Source organism: Vicugna pacos, chromosome 35 (genome assembly GCF_048564905.1).
Source record: "Vicugna pacos chromosome 35, VicPac4, whole genome shotgun sequence".
NCBI lineage: Eukaryota > Metazoa > Chordata > Mammalia > Artiodactyla > Camelidae > Vicugna > Vicugna pacos.
Window position 1 is genome coordinate 13,527,888 of NC_133021.1, and position 17,037 is coordinate 13,544,924.

Genomic DNA, 17,037 nt, shown 5'->3' on the forward strand with positions numbered 1-17,037 from the left:
ATTGGATTCCCACTAAATTAAACGCCTCTTTCAGAAAGACATATGTTACTGCTAGGGCTGAACATCTGAATTTTCATTCCTTCACAGCAGCTTCAAGGTCAGTCATGTGGAATAAAATAGATCTGAACTATGCAATGAAGAATGTGAGTCATGTTCAGGCTCGATTTCCTCCTGGGCGACCTTGACGCAGTGACCGTGCCCTTACGGACGAGGCTCACTGCGCAGTTGGACGGGGATGACCTGTGGATCTCCTGGAAGCAGGGTGTGCACCCAGCAGGGCAACCAGGGGGCGCGCCCAGGGACCCCGCGCCCTCGGCCGCGCGGCGTGCGCCCCGGGACCTCCCCGCCCCCGGAGGCGGGGCCGCCCGCAGAGTCTTCTGGGGCCGAGGCCCCGCCGCTGGTGTCCCCGTTAGAGGCCATGGAGAAAGATCGCGCCTCTGCCCGCCTGCGCATCTTGTTGCGACACCTCGGCGGCCGCTCGGCCGGGGCCGTCGTATCCTTTGGGTGCGCGGGGCTGGAGCTGGGGAGGTGGTGGCTTTCCGGGCGCATCCCGCAGCCGCCGCGCCGGCTCTTCCCCTGGCTCCACGCCCTCGTCCCGGTGCTGGGCGCCTCTCTGGGGCCCGGGGGCGGGGGGCAGGTGCGTCCCTGGTCCCTGGCGTGGGAGGCGGGGGGCTCTCCGCCCGGCAGGCCGTGCCTGCTGGCCCCAGCGGCCGGAGCGGCGTCGCTGCAGCTTCCGGGCACTCTCGGTGCCTCTGGCCCCCGGCTTTGGGAGGGGAGGGTGGGAAGACGGTCCCAAGCGGGCCTGCTCCCTGCTGCCTTGTCCCCTCCTGCACTTGGCCCGCCTCATCGCCGCGGCCGCCCGGGGACCGGGACCGAGACCGAGACGGTGACGCGGGCGCAGGGCTGCCTGGAGCAGCGGCGGCGGCGGGCGGGGGCGCAGCGCCCTCCCGGGGCGGGACCGCCCGGCGGCTCTGCCTTCCCGGGGAAGCCGGGCGGCGCTCACTCGGCCTCGGGGAGGAGGGCTGGGCGTCGTGGATCCGCGCCTCGCCACGCCTTCGGACGGCAGTCCCGGCAGAATGTGGTTCCTCCGCCTTTGGATCCCGAGACGCGTCACTGTGTGGCCCATAAATCATGTCGCTCTGCAGATTTGTTTTTCCTGCTCAGATTAAGTGTAGTCATTCAGGGCGAACTTTTGGAAGCTCAACAGAAAACGGCGTGGGATTTCTCCCCCCCCCTCCTTTGGCGACCTGTTTAGCTTCCGTTTTGTTGTGTTTAGGATCCTGAAATCTGCCCTAAGACGATTTTTACTGGTTGTTTCTTTCACTTTCACTGTTGCTCTCCCGGCTGAGTTCCAAGCCTTCATGTATCAGAACCGTTTGTGCATTTAAAATACCGTCCCCAGACTGAGAAAGGGGAACTCAGGTGATTATGTAATGTCATTTTACGGGCGAGAAAACAGTTGAGGCTAGGAGAGAGGAAAACTGCTGAGCAAGGGCAGTTAACTACAGCGGTGCCACATACTCCGGCTCATGTCGTACCTGCGGCATCAAAATACTGGGGGTGGGGCCCAGCAATCTGTCTTCACTTGTTTCTGGTACAAGTTCAGTTGTGAAAACCACCTGTAGTACTGGGACTAGATATAACTGGAACTAGATGAACGTTTCCGGGCCCAGTCTGTTAACTACTTTTAAGATTTAATATTCTGACCCTGCTGGACCTTGTTATAATAGCGTTGAGCTTAGTTTTTCATCCGTATTTCCTAGAACAGCAGTGTCCGCCACAACTCCTACTGTGGTGGCAGGGTCCTCTGCCAGCACTGTCCGATGTGGCAGCCACTTGTGGCTGTGAGCACTTGAAATATGACTGGTGCAGCTGAGGGACTGAAGCTTTCATTTTAATCCGTTTCAGTATACACCCCCAGATGTGGTGAGTGGCTCTGGGTACTGGACAGCTCTGCCTGGATTCTCAGGGACTATGTGTGTGGTTTAGGCTTAGGTAGACTACTGGAAATTTCGTCGTCGGAAGGTTTCTTCCCAACCTTCGCTAGTCTCAAGAAAGGTGGATTCTGGAATAAGGAATAATTTTTAAAACATATTTTTAATTGAGTTATAGTCGTTTTACAATGTTGTGTCAAATTCCAGTGTAGAGCACAATTTTTTGGTTATACATGAACATACATATATTCATTATGACATTCTTTTTTGCTGTGAGCTACCACAAGATATTGTATATATTTCCCTGTGCTATACAGTATAATCTTTTTATCTGTTCTACATTTTGAAATCCTAGTCTGTCCCTTCCCCTCCCCCTCCCCCTTTGGCAACCACAAGTTTGTACTCTATGTCTATGAGTCTGTTTCTGTTTTGTACTTGTTTTTTTTTTTTTAAGATTCCACATATAAGCAATCTCATATGGTATTTTTCTTTCTCTTTCTGGCTTACTTCACTTAGAATGACATTCTCCAGGAACATCCATGTTGCTGCAAATGACGTTATGTTGTTAGTTTTTATGGCTGAATAGTATTCCATTGTATAAATATACCACTTCTTCTTTATCCAGTCATCTGTCAATGGACATTTAGGCTGTTTCCATGTCTTGGCTAAAAATAATTTTTTAAAGTATAAAACATTTTTATTATAACATAAAACAATTAAAACATAAAACAGTTTTTTAAAGTATAAAACATTTTAAGTGCAGGATAAACATAAAGAAGAAAATTAGTATGACCCATAATACCGTTACTTGCAAACTTGTTGGTGCGTTTCTTTTCTATGCATTTACATAAGTGCATAATTACATATTTAGGACCACACTATATGTACAGGTTTTTGCATCCATTTTTTTCATATTTACTAGCTTTATATAGTAAACATAGTAAACGCTAATTAGCTTTGTATAGTAAACATTTCCACATGTTAAAAAAATTCTCCAGGAACAACAGAAACCAAAACCATAACGCAGGAATAGCAGAGAGGTGAAAGGAGCTTTGGAGTGGGAGGCTGCTGTCCGCACCGTGCTGGCAGCCATGTTTTGCTGAGAACAGTTGACAAAGAGGTTAACACTCTGCCTTGGAGGGGAAACAGGTATTAGTAATTCTGCCTCCTGGCCTGCCTCGCTCCTGGACTATTCTGTTGTCCATAAATTATATAAAGTTATATATAAAGACATCTTTCAAAAATGATGACATGATCATGGGAAGCGACACTCTGAAAGTAAATCTTTAAGCTAAAGAAACAATGAAAAAAGAAATGAGAAGAAAAAACCCCAGTGAGAGGCCAAGTCAGTTATCCGTGGTGATTACCAGATAGAAAACTAGCAGGAATTTCCAGTTCTTTAGGATATTTAAAATTATACTCTACTGCGTAGATCATATTTTTTTTTTGGAGTCATTATTTATTCTAATTTATTATTAGACTTTTTTTTTTCTTTTGCGAAACCATAGGTCATCTCGAGGCCTCTGAAAGGCTGAATCCCTGCAGACCTTTAAGGCAGCTAGTGCTTCGTTACCCGCCATGGTTCTGCAATTATTTTCCAGCCTTGGTACAGCTGAAAGATACAACCCAATCCTATCAGAGTGATTTTTTGACTGGAGGAAGAATCTTGGAATTTGAACTATTGGGGTTTGAAAAATTTGGGGCTTGAAAAAGTTCTCCAGGTAATTCTGATACCCATCACCCCTACCCCATTTGAAAACCAGCGCTTTACAGAGAAGCACTCCACTGAGACAACGTCTCTTCATTTTGAGGACTGACAAACACTTTCTTTCTTTCTTTCTTTCTTTTTTTCTTCTTCTTCATTGGAGGTACTGGGGGTTGAATCCAGGACCTTGTGTGTGCTGAGCACATGCTGTACCCCTGAGCTATACCCTCCCCACAACAAACATTTTCTATAAAGGTAGACTTTTTCTTTTAAATGACCAGCCAAACTGTTCCTAATATTTTGGACTGGACTCCCACTAAATTAAACACCTCTTTTGAATATCTCGTTTCTTCTTATTTCGAGAATGGAACCTTTCCAGTTTTATTCATTCAGTAGCTCAGTGGAAGCAGTAGCCACGTGGAATCAAATAGATGGAAGCTATGAAGTACGCAGTGTGGGTCAAGTCTCGGCTCAGCCATTTTCTGCTAGGTGTGACCTTGGACCAGTTACTCAGCCTGCCCAGCCTGGGCTTCCTGCTCTGTGTTGCAGGAGTAATGAAGCTCCCAGCCACCTCCTCAGGCTGTTGTGAAAATGGAGTGATGGAAGCAGCAACGAATCAGAACTTGTGTATGTAGCTAGCCTGCCTGATGTCTGTTTAGGACTGGTCTTCCCTTGTGAGAGCCAGTCCAGGGCCTAATGTTGTTTCTACAAAAGGCTGACTCCTAGATTTTACTTTATTTGCCTTAATTCACGTCCTAGATAGCTCAACCCACCTCAGAGGGTGTTTCTCCTGCCAGTTTCCATCCTCAACAATTCCAGTAAGTAGATCAACTTAGAATTTTTAACCATACGGTGTAGATACAGGTTTTTTTCTAGTGGTAACTATGATGCAAAATACATGTTACCTGATGAGATGTCATTATATAAATCCTCCATTTTCAGAACTTGTTCTAATTAGAACAATCGTGGAAAATTTTGAAGATCCTGACTTTAATTTTCTATGTTTATTTTAAACTTCAGAAAGGAAAAATGTCAGAAATGCCTGATTTTTTTTTTAAAATTTCAAGCATTGTATCTCATTTAAATTAGCCTGTAGTTTGGGCATACTGATGTATTAGCTAGCGTCTTTGGTTTACCTTAAATTCCATTTGAAGTGGAAGACATTAATCTCCGTGGAATAGTCTCACAGACCCACAGTTCCAGTCTAGAGGCACGGACTGGGTGATCTGAGTTTGTGCTTGTGTTACATACTTATTTAGATTTTCTTACTTTGATTTCTTCTGTGAATGCATGAACCAAACAATTAAAGACATACAAATTATTGTTTGTTTCCCATCTGAAAAGCCATACATACTCATTGTAGAACAAATTTTAAAATCAGAGAAAAAGGAATTTTTAAAAACTCACTCATAATTCCATCATATAAGGGCAATCACTTTAAAAAATTGTTTTGTTGTGTTTCTTTGCAGGCTTTTTTTCCCCCAAAAAACATAGTGTCTTGGTTTTACATCGTTGTAGTTATATTATATTACAATAAGCATTGTCCATGCTATTACATGTTCTTTGTGTTTAATGCCTGAGCCATAGCACATTGAGTGGATGTAATAGAGTTAATCATTCTTTCATGTTTTTTTTTGGTGGCAGTAATTAATGCTTTAGGTTTAAAGCTTTAAAGTTTTTTTCGGATTACTTATAGTAAAGTCTTAGAAATAGAAAAGCTGAGTAGAAAAGTACAAATATCTCTCAGGTTCTAGATACATATTGTTAGGTTGTGATTTTTAAATTGGACTTGAGATTTTTTTTTTCTCCTTTAGGTATACTCTGGATAATAATGTTCTAAGCCTAGAACAGAGAAAATTTTATGAAGAAAATGGGTTTCTTGTCATTAAAAACTTGGTATCCGACGCTGATATTCAACGCTTTAGGTATAGTAACAAGACTTGCTATTATACAGGAACACATATTCTGCGTGTGTAACGGGAGTTTGAGTAACTTGTGTGTGTTCAAATGTTTTCCGGGACCTGGTTTGTCAGGAAGCGGTTAGGTACCTGGACTCTGGAGTCAGAGTGCTGGCTTTGACCTTAACCTCACCACTTAACAGTGTCTGTCCTGGGGCAGCTGACCTTTCTACACCTCTGTCTCCAGGTCTCTAAAATGGAGCTAATAATGGTACGTAGGTCCTAGAGTTGTTTTTAGGACTAAATGGGTCACATAGAATATATTTGGACAGGGCCTGGCGCTTGGTAGTGATATGGAAGTGTCTGTGATTTTATTCAGATGAAATCGAATCAGAGATCTCCCCCTGACCCGCCGTGCTGAGGCATACTGAGTTCTGGTAGGGAGTTCCGGCCTCGCAGTCCGGAGGCAGGCACCTCTGAGTTGGCCATTTTCCTCCTTCTTTTCACCAGAACTATTCAGCCTGGGGTTGGAGGCCACCTTCATGCAGAGAAACCACCCCCCAAATCTTCACGTCTTTCCACAGAACAAGGCCAGGCAGGTGCTTGGAGCCAGTGGCAAAGTCATGTCATTTGCCAATTTAATTTTCTAGGCATGAGTTTGAAAGAGTCTGCAGAAATGAGGTGAAACCACCGGGACTGACGGTGATGAGAGACATGACCATTGCAAAGTCAGAGTATGTGCCAAGTGAGAGAACGATCACCAAGATCCAAGATTTCCAAGAAGATGAGGAGCTCTTCAGATACTGCACCCTGCCTGAGGTTCCAGCCCTCCCTGTGTTATCTTTCTCTTTCTGCAGCCTTCTGCTTCTGAAGGCTTCTGTTTTTACTTTCGCCCCTTGGGCGGTGGTTCTCAATTAGAGGTGGACATTTGGCAACGTCTAGAGACGCGTTTGGTTGGGGGGGGGGTGCTGTGCTGCTGTTGGGGCTCAGGGATGCACAGAATAGCCTCTTTCTCCAAACAGGGAATTATCCAGCCCAAAATGGCAGTAGTGCCAAGACTGAGAAAACCTGTTCATAATTTTGCTAATTATTTTTGGTTAAGAAGAGCAGGAATTCTGTGGTAAAGAGAGTCTTTCTCACATTTGACAAAGGCGTGTGGAAATACTGAGGCCATTTATTGCAAATGCATTTTTTTCCTTTTTGTTTCATGAGTCTGGTCAGTAGAGATGTGAGTTTGTCTTTAAACTTAAATTAGTTTTTTAGAAACTTATTATTCTTTAAGAGCAATTCATATTTGTGAAAGTACCCAAATAGTGCAGAAGGGCATGAAGTGAAAAGTGAGGTCTCCCACCCCCAGCACCGCTCTGTTCAGCTCTTGTGTGTGTTCATCTGGAATTCTTTCAGGCATAAGCAAGCGTGTTTGTGCAGCCCCACCTTTGGTATATCACGGGGGCACACCGAGGGGGGCCACCTTGTTTTTCCACTTGTAGTAGATCTGAGACATCTTTCCATGTCAGTACCTATGGGTCTACTTTATACTTTGTGAACTATTGCATAGCTTTCCGTTACATAAATGTACTACAGTTTATGACCATTTATTTAGAATGATTTTAAAGGACACTTTGCATGTAGTATTTATTAGAAATTATAACCCCAGGTGCTATTAGAAAATTTGACTCATGAAGAAAGACTGTACAGGTAAGCCACCTGTGATTTCCAGCCCCTTGGGTTGGGGACGGCAGGGGAAGTGGCCCCTCGGAACCATCCATTCTTCCCAACCTTAAACCCTGTTATAGAAATGGCCGTTGTGTGGGTGGATCAAGGCTAAAAAGCTTGAAAATCACATGCAATTTGTGGTAGGTTATGCTTTATCAGGACTTTCGGGTTTCCCACCACCCTAACGTGTGAACCACGTATTTCCTGGTTCATGCAATGATTTTTAGGACATAGGCATTATTTTAATAGGCAGGTGCTTATTCTAATGTGTACTGGAAAAATGAACCAGCACCTCAAACTGAATATTATCAGGATAAGCCTAAGTAAAAGAAGTGAGTTAAGTTAATTTAGGGAAAATACTGGCTAAATATATTGGGAAATTCTGCAGAGCAGGACAGACATGGTGAGGATGGTTCTTGAATGACAAAAGTTTAGAAAATACTGGCCTAAGTGCATCCCAAAATAAAAAAAAAAAAATGACCAAACTTCTTATTGAAAAAAACAAGTATGAGGCCTGACTCCTAGGATTTTGGTAACATTTCAAGTGTTGCACATGTGGATTACCAGTATTATGCACAAGAGATCAAATAGTGAGAAAGAAAGCAGTAGAATGTGCTTCATTTTTTGGAGTCAGACAGAATTGGAATTTGCAAACCATCTTTTTCATTTAACTGGCTCTGCCCACTTGGGCATCTCATTAGCCTCCAGCTTGCTTGTATAGGGTGTTCGTGTCAAAGGATTATTCCTGAATGGGGGCATTGACTTTCAGGGATTATTGTGAGGCTTAAATGGGCTGATTAAAGCCCCTGGCCGGTAGTCGGCATTTGATGGTGGGTCCTTTCTGCTTTTCCCCCCTTCCAGGTGGGCCCGATGCAGGAGATAGCCCTCCCTCATCCGCGCCCACCACAGTGTATTCCTCGAAACATGGTCTCCGCCACAGTGGCCCACGTTGTTGTGTGTTCAGCGTCTGTCTTCCCACTAGAATATGAACTCCATGAGGGCAGGGATCTGCTTGTCTTGTTCACTGTTGTGTCCCCATTTCCTGTCCCTCTGCCTGGTTCATCGACCTCAGGAAATAGTTGCTGATTGAACGGCCGGCTGTGCTGGCTGTGAAGTGGCCCCCGAGCCCGCTCTTCACTCGGGGCTGCTCGTGGCAGCTGCAAGCCTGTCGGGTCCTTTCAAGGCCCCTTCTTACAAAGAGTCTCTGTGAAGGAAGAGGGAAGCTGCTTTCTTTCTGGGCACCTGCAGATGACAGCTTTCGTTGAAAGGAGGGTATTCCTGTCCTGTGCCATTGACGCATCACAGAAACCCATGTCTTTCTTGGAGAAAAAGCAGTTGCTTTCCCAGCTGGCTTCAAAAAGCCTGTTTAATTCAGAGTGTTGTAACTTTCCAGTGATTTCCAGTTGCTGACTTTTCTATGGTTTGTTTGCAAGGTTGTGAAATAGCGATTGATTTTTTTTTTTTAAACTCTTGCCATCTGGGTTCTTGCAAGTTGGACTTTGTGCCACTTGCCTGTCCTGGGCATCTGATTACTCATGAACTTTTTTCCCCTTCTCCCTTAGATCCTGAAATATGTGGAGTGCTTCACTGGACCCAATATTATGGCCATGCATACGATGCTGATAAACAAGCCTCCAGATACTGGTAAAGGGCTCTTATTTGTCAAGGAAAAGCAAAAAAAAAAAAAAAGTGTTTAATTATAAAGTACATAAGGTTGATGTTCTAACTATAGCAGTGTGAACAACTTCGCATAAATGAATATGTGTACTTTTATTTAAGTAAGTTTTAAAATAGCTTACGTCATAACAACATTGAAGTACAATAATGATTTCAGATGGTAACGTAGGGTTATCGCTGGATTTTCAGACAACTGGCTTCTGAAAGATGCAGTTGAATAAACACTGTACCACAGGCTTCCGTTACTCAACACCTGTAAGCTGTGTGACCCACTCTCTCCCATGTGTGAGAGCGTGGATTCTGCCTTCCTCATTGGTGGACATTATTATCACTAACAAAATTAAAACTGTTTCTATAAATCACATATCATAGTTATTCTTAAAACTTCCCGTGCTTGCTCAAATGTAGCTTCTGAGACCTCCCTCCCAGAAAGGCTGATTCAGAAAACAGAACTCAGGAATCTGCATTTTATTAGCCACCCCCAGAGATTCTAATGCAGATGGCTCTTGGTCCACACTGAGAAATTCAGCTGTACCAGCAGTAGTGGTAAATTGGCTATTAGAGATCCTTGGTCCTTACTTTTTCCTGATGGTTGGGAGGGGTTTGTGTGACAGGCCTGTAGCTTAACATCACCAAGTCTTTCCCTCCATGGATGTCTTGTGTGGAGAGATCTGGTGGCCCTGGGGAACCACGTTCGGAGGGAAAAACTAGGGAAAAATGTAAATGTGGTCACAGCATCTCTGGTTCTACATAGTGATTGCACACCAAATGCTTCCAGTGTGGTGGGGAAACCTGAGAGGCCTTTTATTTCGTTAATTAACTAATATATATTTTTTTGTATTAGCCACTTTGAAGGCTATTGGAGGACCTCAAATTCGACCACTCTCATTAATTTAATTAAACTTTTAGGGGGAATACCAGAGTTGCAAAGGAATAAAACACAGTAGAGATGACTTATGTACAGCTTGCTAGAAGACACTGCAAGAAGGACTTGGCTACCAGAAACCCAGAAAGAATTACAGGATCCGGAGTCACTGTGCTGATTCAGTGCTCCAGTTTGGTGCTTCTGTCAGGGTTGGTTTTCTTTAGCTTTGTGTCATCTGTTTGGCTTTTGCGGGGACAGGCCACCGTTCTGGCTTTTCAGGCAGAGGGGAGGAACTCTGAGGCTCGAGTTTGCTGACTTTAACGGTGGGCTCCGCTTCAGGCAAGAAGACATCCCGGCACCCCTTGCACCAGGACCTGCACTATTTCCCCTTCCGGCCTAGCAGCAGCATCGTCTGTGCTTGGACGGCCATGGAGCACATTGACCGGAGCAACGGCTGTCTGGTGGTGCTCCCAGGCACACACAAAGGCACCCTGAAGCCACACGTTTATCCGCAGTGGGAGGTGAGTCTACCTGGCAGCTGCATCTTGATCAGAATCTTTTGTTGGTTTTGATTTCACATCAGTACATGTAAGGAGCTTTGCCAACAAGACGGCATACCTTTTCTTAGCAAAACATTTTTCTAGGATTTGGGATGAGGGTCAGGGAAAATTCAAGGATGTCAGATAAAATGATCGTCTGTGTTCTTTTAACAAGTGTTTGAAAGCCAACCAATGAGGCGAACTTTGGTGGTGCTGTGTGGGATCTGAGATGATAGAACCTCACTGCAGAGATAAGACATAAACATGGCACTACCAGATGTGTGTGCCAAGTAAGTCTTAACACACTGACTGGTAGCTGTTGGAGTAAGAAAGAGGGTCTCCTTCCAGCTGGAGAGACCAGCAGAGAGAGGCTCTGGGGAGGGCTGAGTAGGATTCCGTTCTGTGGCTGTTCCACGGTTTACAATTCAGCTGGCGATGCTGAAGGACTGTTAAATGTGTTGGAGCCCATGAGTGATGAGATCAAAGCAGATCTTCGAGAAAGATACCCTTGTGGTCTGGCACAGAATATACTGCAGGTGTAGGAGTCCAGAGGCAGAGAAACCAGAGAGGAGGCTCTTGGTGTTTCAGGGGTAAGGAAATAAGGTCTTAAAACCCCATTATGATGATCAGAATGAGAAGAGCACCTGTTGTTAAGGCAGGACGAAAGGATGTGGTTCTGTACAAAGTGAAGAATGTGGCTTTGGAACTTCTGTGTCAATTAGTTAGCGTTCTTTTTTTTTATTATGTATATATTTTTAATTGAAGTATAGTCAGTTTACAATATGGTGTCAGAATTCTTGCACTGAGGATTAGTGCTAAATGAAAACATTTGAGTCTACATTCTGATATAAAATCTGAAATTCATCAAGTTGAGGTTTAGGGAAGGTTGGTGCAAGTAACAGAAGTGGGCGCTCCCTGACTTAAGCCGCAGGTGCACGCTGAGTCCGTGGAAAGGCTGGCTGCTCTGGGAGGTAGGAAAGCTGGAGTCCTTGCTGGGTAGGAACAGTTGGCGTGGGGTACCTGGCATGGGCAGCTGAACTCTGATATGTCTGGTCTCTTTGATCCTCTGCTCAGATTCAAAGTGGTTGCAGTCGGGGTTCACATTGGCTTATCTTGGTCACATACCCACCCTGGGCAGGAAAGAAGTTCACTGGATCAAAGTCTCAACACAGAATAGTAAGGAAGTAGTTATTCCCCAGAAGGAATCTGGATTGGGGATGGTCTTAGGAAAGGAAATGGGATCCAAAAACCCATAAAGGCTTATACACTTTAAGTCACTTCTCATTTTAGTTTCTCCCATAAAGACATAACCATTACATAAAGCAAAAACTAACTTTGGAAATAGTTATAAACAAACACAGTGTTTTACTTTACTGTCCTTTCTTTACTCTGGACATGAGTAGTTTATGAGCTTAGGAAAGTTGAGTATTTTCTTAGGAAAGTTGAGTAGTTTGGGAGAGTAGTTTCTCAGAGATATCCTGAGCAATAGAGAATGACTGATGCAAAGTTCCAGGTGAAGAGAATAGCATGCTGGGAAAGAACAGTCATGGATTGGTCTGGAAAGGTGGTCTCCTGTGTTACCGCAAAATGCAAAGCTGATCTTGAGCTTCATTTATTTTCATACCTTCAGTGATGAAGGGTAGGTGGAAATTCCAAAATTTTCATTTGGTCTAAAAAAAAAAAAGTCCATGATTTGAATGTCAACAGGGAGCCTTCTAAAACCAGTCATCTGAGAAGCTTTTGTATACTTAAGTTGTTTTCTTTTTCAACCTAACTTATTTCTTTCTCTTGGAAGAACTTAGAGAGACTTTGTTTTTCCTGATGAGTCATTGATCAGGTTTTAACCGTTGGCTTCCTCACATACAGACCTGGCTCTTCTTCTGTATTTAGGGAGGAGTGAACATCATGTTCCATGGGATCCACGACTATGACAAAGACAATGCCCGGGTGCACCTCATAATGGAGAAGGGAGACACCGTTTTCTTTCATCCTTTGCTCATCCATGGATCCGGTCGCAACAAAAGTCAAGGATTCCGGAAGGTACATGTTAACATTACTGCCTTCTTTCCGAAGATGAATGTGTTACAAACAGAAATGTCAAAATATATTAAAACCTAAAAGATATGTGACTTTTAACTGATCTGGCCTTTAGTCCAGTATGGCAACCAGGAGATAGATTTGTCTCCCTCATGCTGCTTCGCTCACATCAGAAAGAAGCCAGGTGGCCTCAGGCTTCCAGCCCTACTGATACTGAACCATGAAGGGTCACAGAATTGCTTCAGAGCAAGAGCTTCCTTGGCAGCTGAGAGCCTGTGTCTTCAGAGGCTACAACAATGGCAGACATACTTACATAATCAGATCTGGCATGTGTATACTAGGAGAGGAGGGAAGGTCGTAATATGATTGCTGTTGGGAACAATATTATTGATAGAAAACAAAGATCAGACTTGGTCACCCAGAAATCAGGTTTAGCAGGCAGCCGTGTTAGCTGAGTACCCTTAGCTGCGGAGTGTTTTCAACTTAATTTCATTGCTTACATTAAAAACTGACAAAATTTCTCATAAATTCCCAGATTTCTTGCTTCGCTAAAATCAAGCAGATCTGTCAGTGGCGTGGGCTCACATTTCCCCCTGATAACATGGCTGTTGGTACTGAATCCTGGGGGCCTCTTTGGGACCGAGTGAAGCTTTCCAGTTTATCACAACTCGTTGTGTCCCCCTGAGGCCCAGGGTTAGTTGCCAGATTTCGTCTTCCATTCGTTCATTTTTCCACCAGGCTCAGAGGAACGGGATGAGGGTGTGGTGAGAAGGCACCAAAAAACTCAGCAATCCAGTTAACTAATATTTTAATGCAGTATTTAAAAAAAAAATTAAAATTAATGCCCCCAAATCCATGGTGATCACCATGCCAACATTTTAAATAAAGACACGATCAGACTCCACTAGTGTAACCCTCTGAACCATGCGTATGGGGGAGTTCCGGTGCAATGCTGGAAATAATGTCTGAGTTTAATATACTGAATTTGTAATTTCTCGATATTTTTAAACCGCTTTAATGTTTGGGAAAATATTACTCATTAAAATACATAAAAACAGATAGGTAGGAGCGCACATCTTGTCCTTTTGACTCAGGCTCCGATATGGCTTGGAACGTCACTGGCGCTTCCATGGGACATGGAGTTTTTGACTCAACTGCCTAGAAATCTGATGTTTCGGGCAGAGTAGGAAGCTCTTCTGATGAGTGTGACCCCTCTAAGATGACTAACAGGTCTAGGGAGGTACGCTTTAACCACTGACTTGCAGCTGAGGCGGGTTTACAGAACGAGGCAAAACCAAGTAACTCCCATCTTACCTTCAGAAGGAAGTAAGTTAGGTGTCGTTTTTAACGCTGTCGGACTTTAAATGTCCTTTTGATTCGAGAGGGAGGTGTGTGTTTTATTTTCCTTTACACGGTATTTTCAGTTTCCCTTCCACCCCATAGTCTGTGGCCACTGAAATACCAACTCATTAGAGACTCGACAGAGTAACTTCTGTAACTGGGGGTATGAAAATCCCTGGGATACATTCCTCTCTAGGATTAGAAAAACCAAATGCTAACAAGTTAAAGACTCCTTACTGATGGAAGTATGTTCCCTGCCCCCATATATACCTTTGGAAAACAAATAACACAGCTAGATAAAAACTTGTAATTTCCCAATTAGCCTTTAGCTGGGGGGAAAAAAAAAGCAATTCAGCCATCAAGAAATGGATTTAGGCCATATGGGGACAGCATTCAATCTAGAAATCAAATCCTCAGTGAAAGAACTGACTTTCTCAAAGAAGAATCCTTGCTTGGTTGCTGGTGTTAATGGGATGTTTTATTTTGTTTTTCCTGACATGAATTGGGTTCACTTTGCACAGGCAATTTCCTGCCACTTCGCAGGTGCTAACTGCCACTATATCGATGTGAAGGGCACCAGTCAAGAAAATATTGAAAAGGAAGTTTTAGAGGTAGGCAGGAAACACTATGGAGTGGACGATGCCAGCCTGAGCCTGAAGGTATGTTTGTATGAAATGACAAAGATCTTGGGGGTGGGGTGGGGGGCAGTGTAGCTCAGTGGTAGAGCGTGTGCTTAGCATGCACAGGGTCCTGTGTTCAGTTTCCAGTACCTCCATTAAGAAATAATAATAATAAAAATTTTAAAAAGATTTTGGTGTTTGCTTTTCTTCAGATGCTTAGTAACTCTCCTATGATGCCACATGGGGGGAGATCTCATACCAGAAAGCAGTTCTCCAGCAGGTGATCGTGTGGGTCGGTTTGCAGGCGGAGTTCAGTGAGAGCCCGTGTGTGGCAGGGATGGCAGGTCCCTGGCGCTTCTCCGCAGCCGGCCTGAGACAGCATGTCTCGTGCTCTCTTAGCTGAGACGCATCCCCTGGAGATTTATTTTTAACTGGTGGACATTCCATGCTGCTGCTGATCAAGTTATCAGCCAAGGCAAATAGACAAACATTATTTGCGTTGTAGAGAGAACTTAATCTCTGAACCAAGAAGCTGATCCTACTTTTAAAATCTGCATTAGATGATCATAAATGCATGCGTCTCCTATGGGGGTGACATGACCCCCAGACAGACGGAGTGTAGTGATAACTGGGCCTTCTGGTACTTCGAAGAGCCCCACACACCAGTGGCAGGCTGCTGTCTTCTGAAGCAACTTTGCAGCTCAAGAATCTTCCTCCGCCCTCAACCCCTTTTCTTGCTAGAATCTATGAATGTATCCCGTATCTGAAGATGCTCTGACTTCACGTCTGCACATCCTACAAAGTCTTATCCTTCTCAGTTTGTCCAGTACTTAAACGCCTTACAAAGGCAATATACTCTGCCAACTGGAACTTCCATCCAACACTCTGAATTTTAAAGCAGGAAAAAAAAGTGTGTATTATGTTTGAGGTGTGTTGAGTTTGTGCTAAATGAATCAGTCCCTGTATTTTCTGTCCTTCTGCTTCATTGGCTTTACTTGGAAGAACAACACTGACTTCTGCTACACACAGTTCTTTGTCTGGGACACAAACACGTTCATATCCCTTTTCTCCTTTTCTTTATCAAAACCGAGTGGAGCAATCATTATAGCTTCATGCTCTTAGTGAGAAAATAAAAAGGTTGAGAAGTTGGTGTCGTAACGTAAGTGACAGATTTTACAGTCAGCTCCAATCCCAAAATCATTCTTCCCGCCGTAGCTTGCTTTCGCGCCAAAAGAAACAAGAAACTATGAATTGTTTTATTAGGAACAAAGAAGAAGGGGTGGGGGGAAGCAAACACCCCAGCAGCCCGTCATTGCCATGATGATGATCTCATCAGGAGTGGATGCCTCTGCACAGGGCAGGCGGACATCACAGAGGGAAGCAGGAGCTGGGAAGTAAACTGTACTGTGACCAGACCTAGCAGCCAGTTCCCACACCTGTAACCAACAAGGGGCCAAGTGCGACAGGGCTGGGGACTCACTGTCTTGGCTTACTAAACATGACTGTAGACGTTGGTCAGGAAATGAACTGGAGTCTCAGAATGCGGTTTATTTACTAAGGACTATTGTGGTTTCTTTCTTTTTGCTTTGCTTGCTTGCTTTCCTTCTTTCCTTTTCTTTCTCTGTTTCTTCCTTCCTTCCTCTTCCTTCCTTCCTTCCTTCCTTTCTTTCTTTTTCTTCCTTCTCCCTTCTTTCCTTCCCTCCCTCCCTCTCTCTCTTCCTGTCCTTTCTCTCTCTCTCTTGCTTTCTATTTCTCCTTTTCTTCCTTCCTTCCTTTCTCCTATTTAACTATTTGTAGATGCTAGAAAAGTCTACTTTGGCCTGTAGTGAATAGGTACATTCATCGTGTTTGGCATTATTTCCAGGATTTCTGGATGCTGCGAGCACGCCTTGTGAAGGGACAACGAGTCAACCTTTGAAAAAGCCTTTGCGTGAGCTCTTAAAGAAAACCAAGATGGAACAAGGTGTCCAAGGAAGATGTTTTCTCAACGAGATAATGTAATCTTTGTCCACTTACTAACAAAATCAAAGTGCATGGATCAGGGTACCTAATTGCAAACGGGCAATTTTGCAGTATGGTGGTGGAGTGGCTTTGATGGATGTAAAAACAGTAAAAATGAAATATTACTGTTTTAGGAAAACTTGGGGTTGCAGCTAATAAAAGTGATTGATGTATGATTGGCGTGTTAAATCACTTTCTTTCATTCAGTTAGCTCTTTACCCAAGCCGAAAGTAATGCTCTGAAGTACAGTGTGTTGAGATGTGCATCCTTCTCCTGAAAAACCCACCACCTCACAATTTTATGTCATGAGAGGCTTATTCTCAAATCTGGAACAATGTATATTATAGGCAGTTAGTGAAGGGCGTAAGGAAGACATCAGGGAGTAAGAATAAGGGTGGACACTCATGTTCTGACACAGGATTCCTTCCAAGACTTCTCCATTCCAACCACCCTCCTTAAAACATTAGACTGGATCTTTCCAACTCTTTATTTAAAGAATGAAGATGAGGGTAACTTCTTGAGCAGGACAGCGGAAAACCTTCAGCATTTATGAATGAAACCTAATGTCTCAAGATCCAGGAAAAGTTTTCAGATATTTTCGGTTTGAATTTCCAGTCGGCGTGAACGGGGGGAACTTAACAGAGCATTGTTTTTCTGCACCAGCTGCGGGTGGCAAGGAGACATAGTCCTTTTAAAAAAAAAAA

At 44.0% G+C, this 17,037-nt stretch overlaps 2 protein-coding genes across 2 annotated transcripts in view; one reads left to right on the forward strand and one right to left on the reverse strand.

Annotated features, from left to right (window-relative positions):
- Window positions 1–215: 215 nt before the first annotated feature.
- Window positions 216–16,509, forward strand: PHYH (phytanoyl-CoA 2-hydroxylase). The gene is made up of 9 exons (XM_072955064.1): window positions 216–493; window positions 4,399–4,457; window positions 5,454–5,564; window positions 6,188–6,356; window positions 8,816–8,897; window positions 10,135–10,316; window positions 12,225–12,374; window positions 14,234–14,371; window positions 16,197–16,509. The coding sequence occupies exons 1-9, from the start codon at window positions 236–238 to the stop codon at window positions 16,248–16,250; spliced, it is 1,203 nt and encodes a 400-aa protein (XP_072811165.1). The 5' UTR covers window positions 216–235; the 3' UTR covers window positions 16,251–16,509.
- MCM10 (minichromosome maintenance 10 replication initiation factor) overlaps window positions 14,376–17,037 on the reverse strand; it is a 92,032-nt gene continuing 89,370 nt past the window's right edge. The window contains exon 21 of the mRNA XM_072955062.1: window positions 14,376–14,786. The gene's annotated coding sequence lies outside the window, so the exon portion shown is untranslated. The remainder of the gene's footprint in view (window positions 14,787–17,037) is intronic.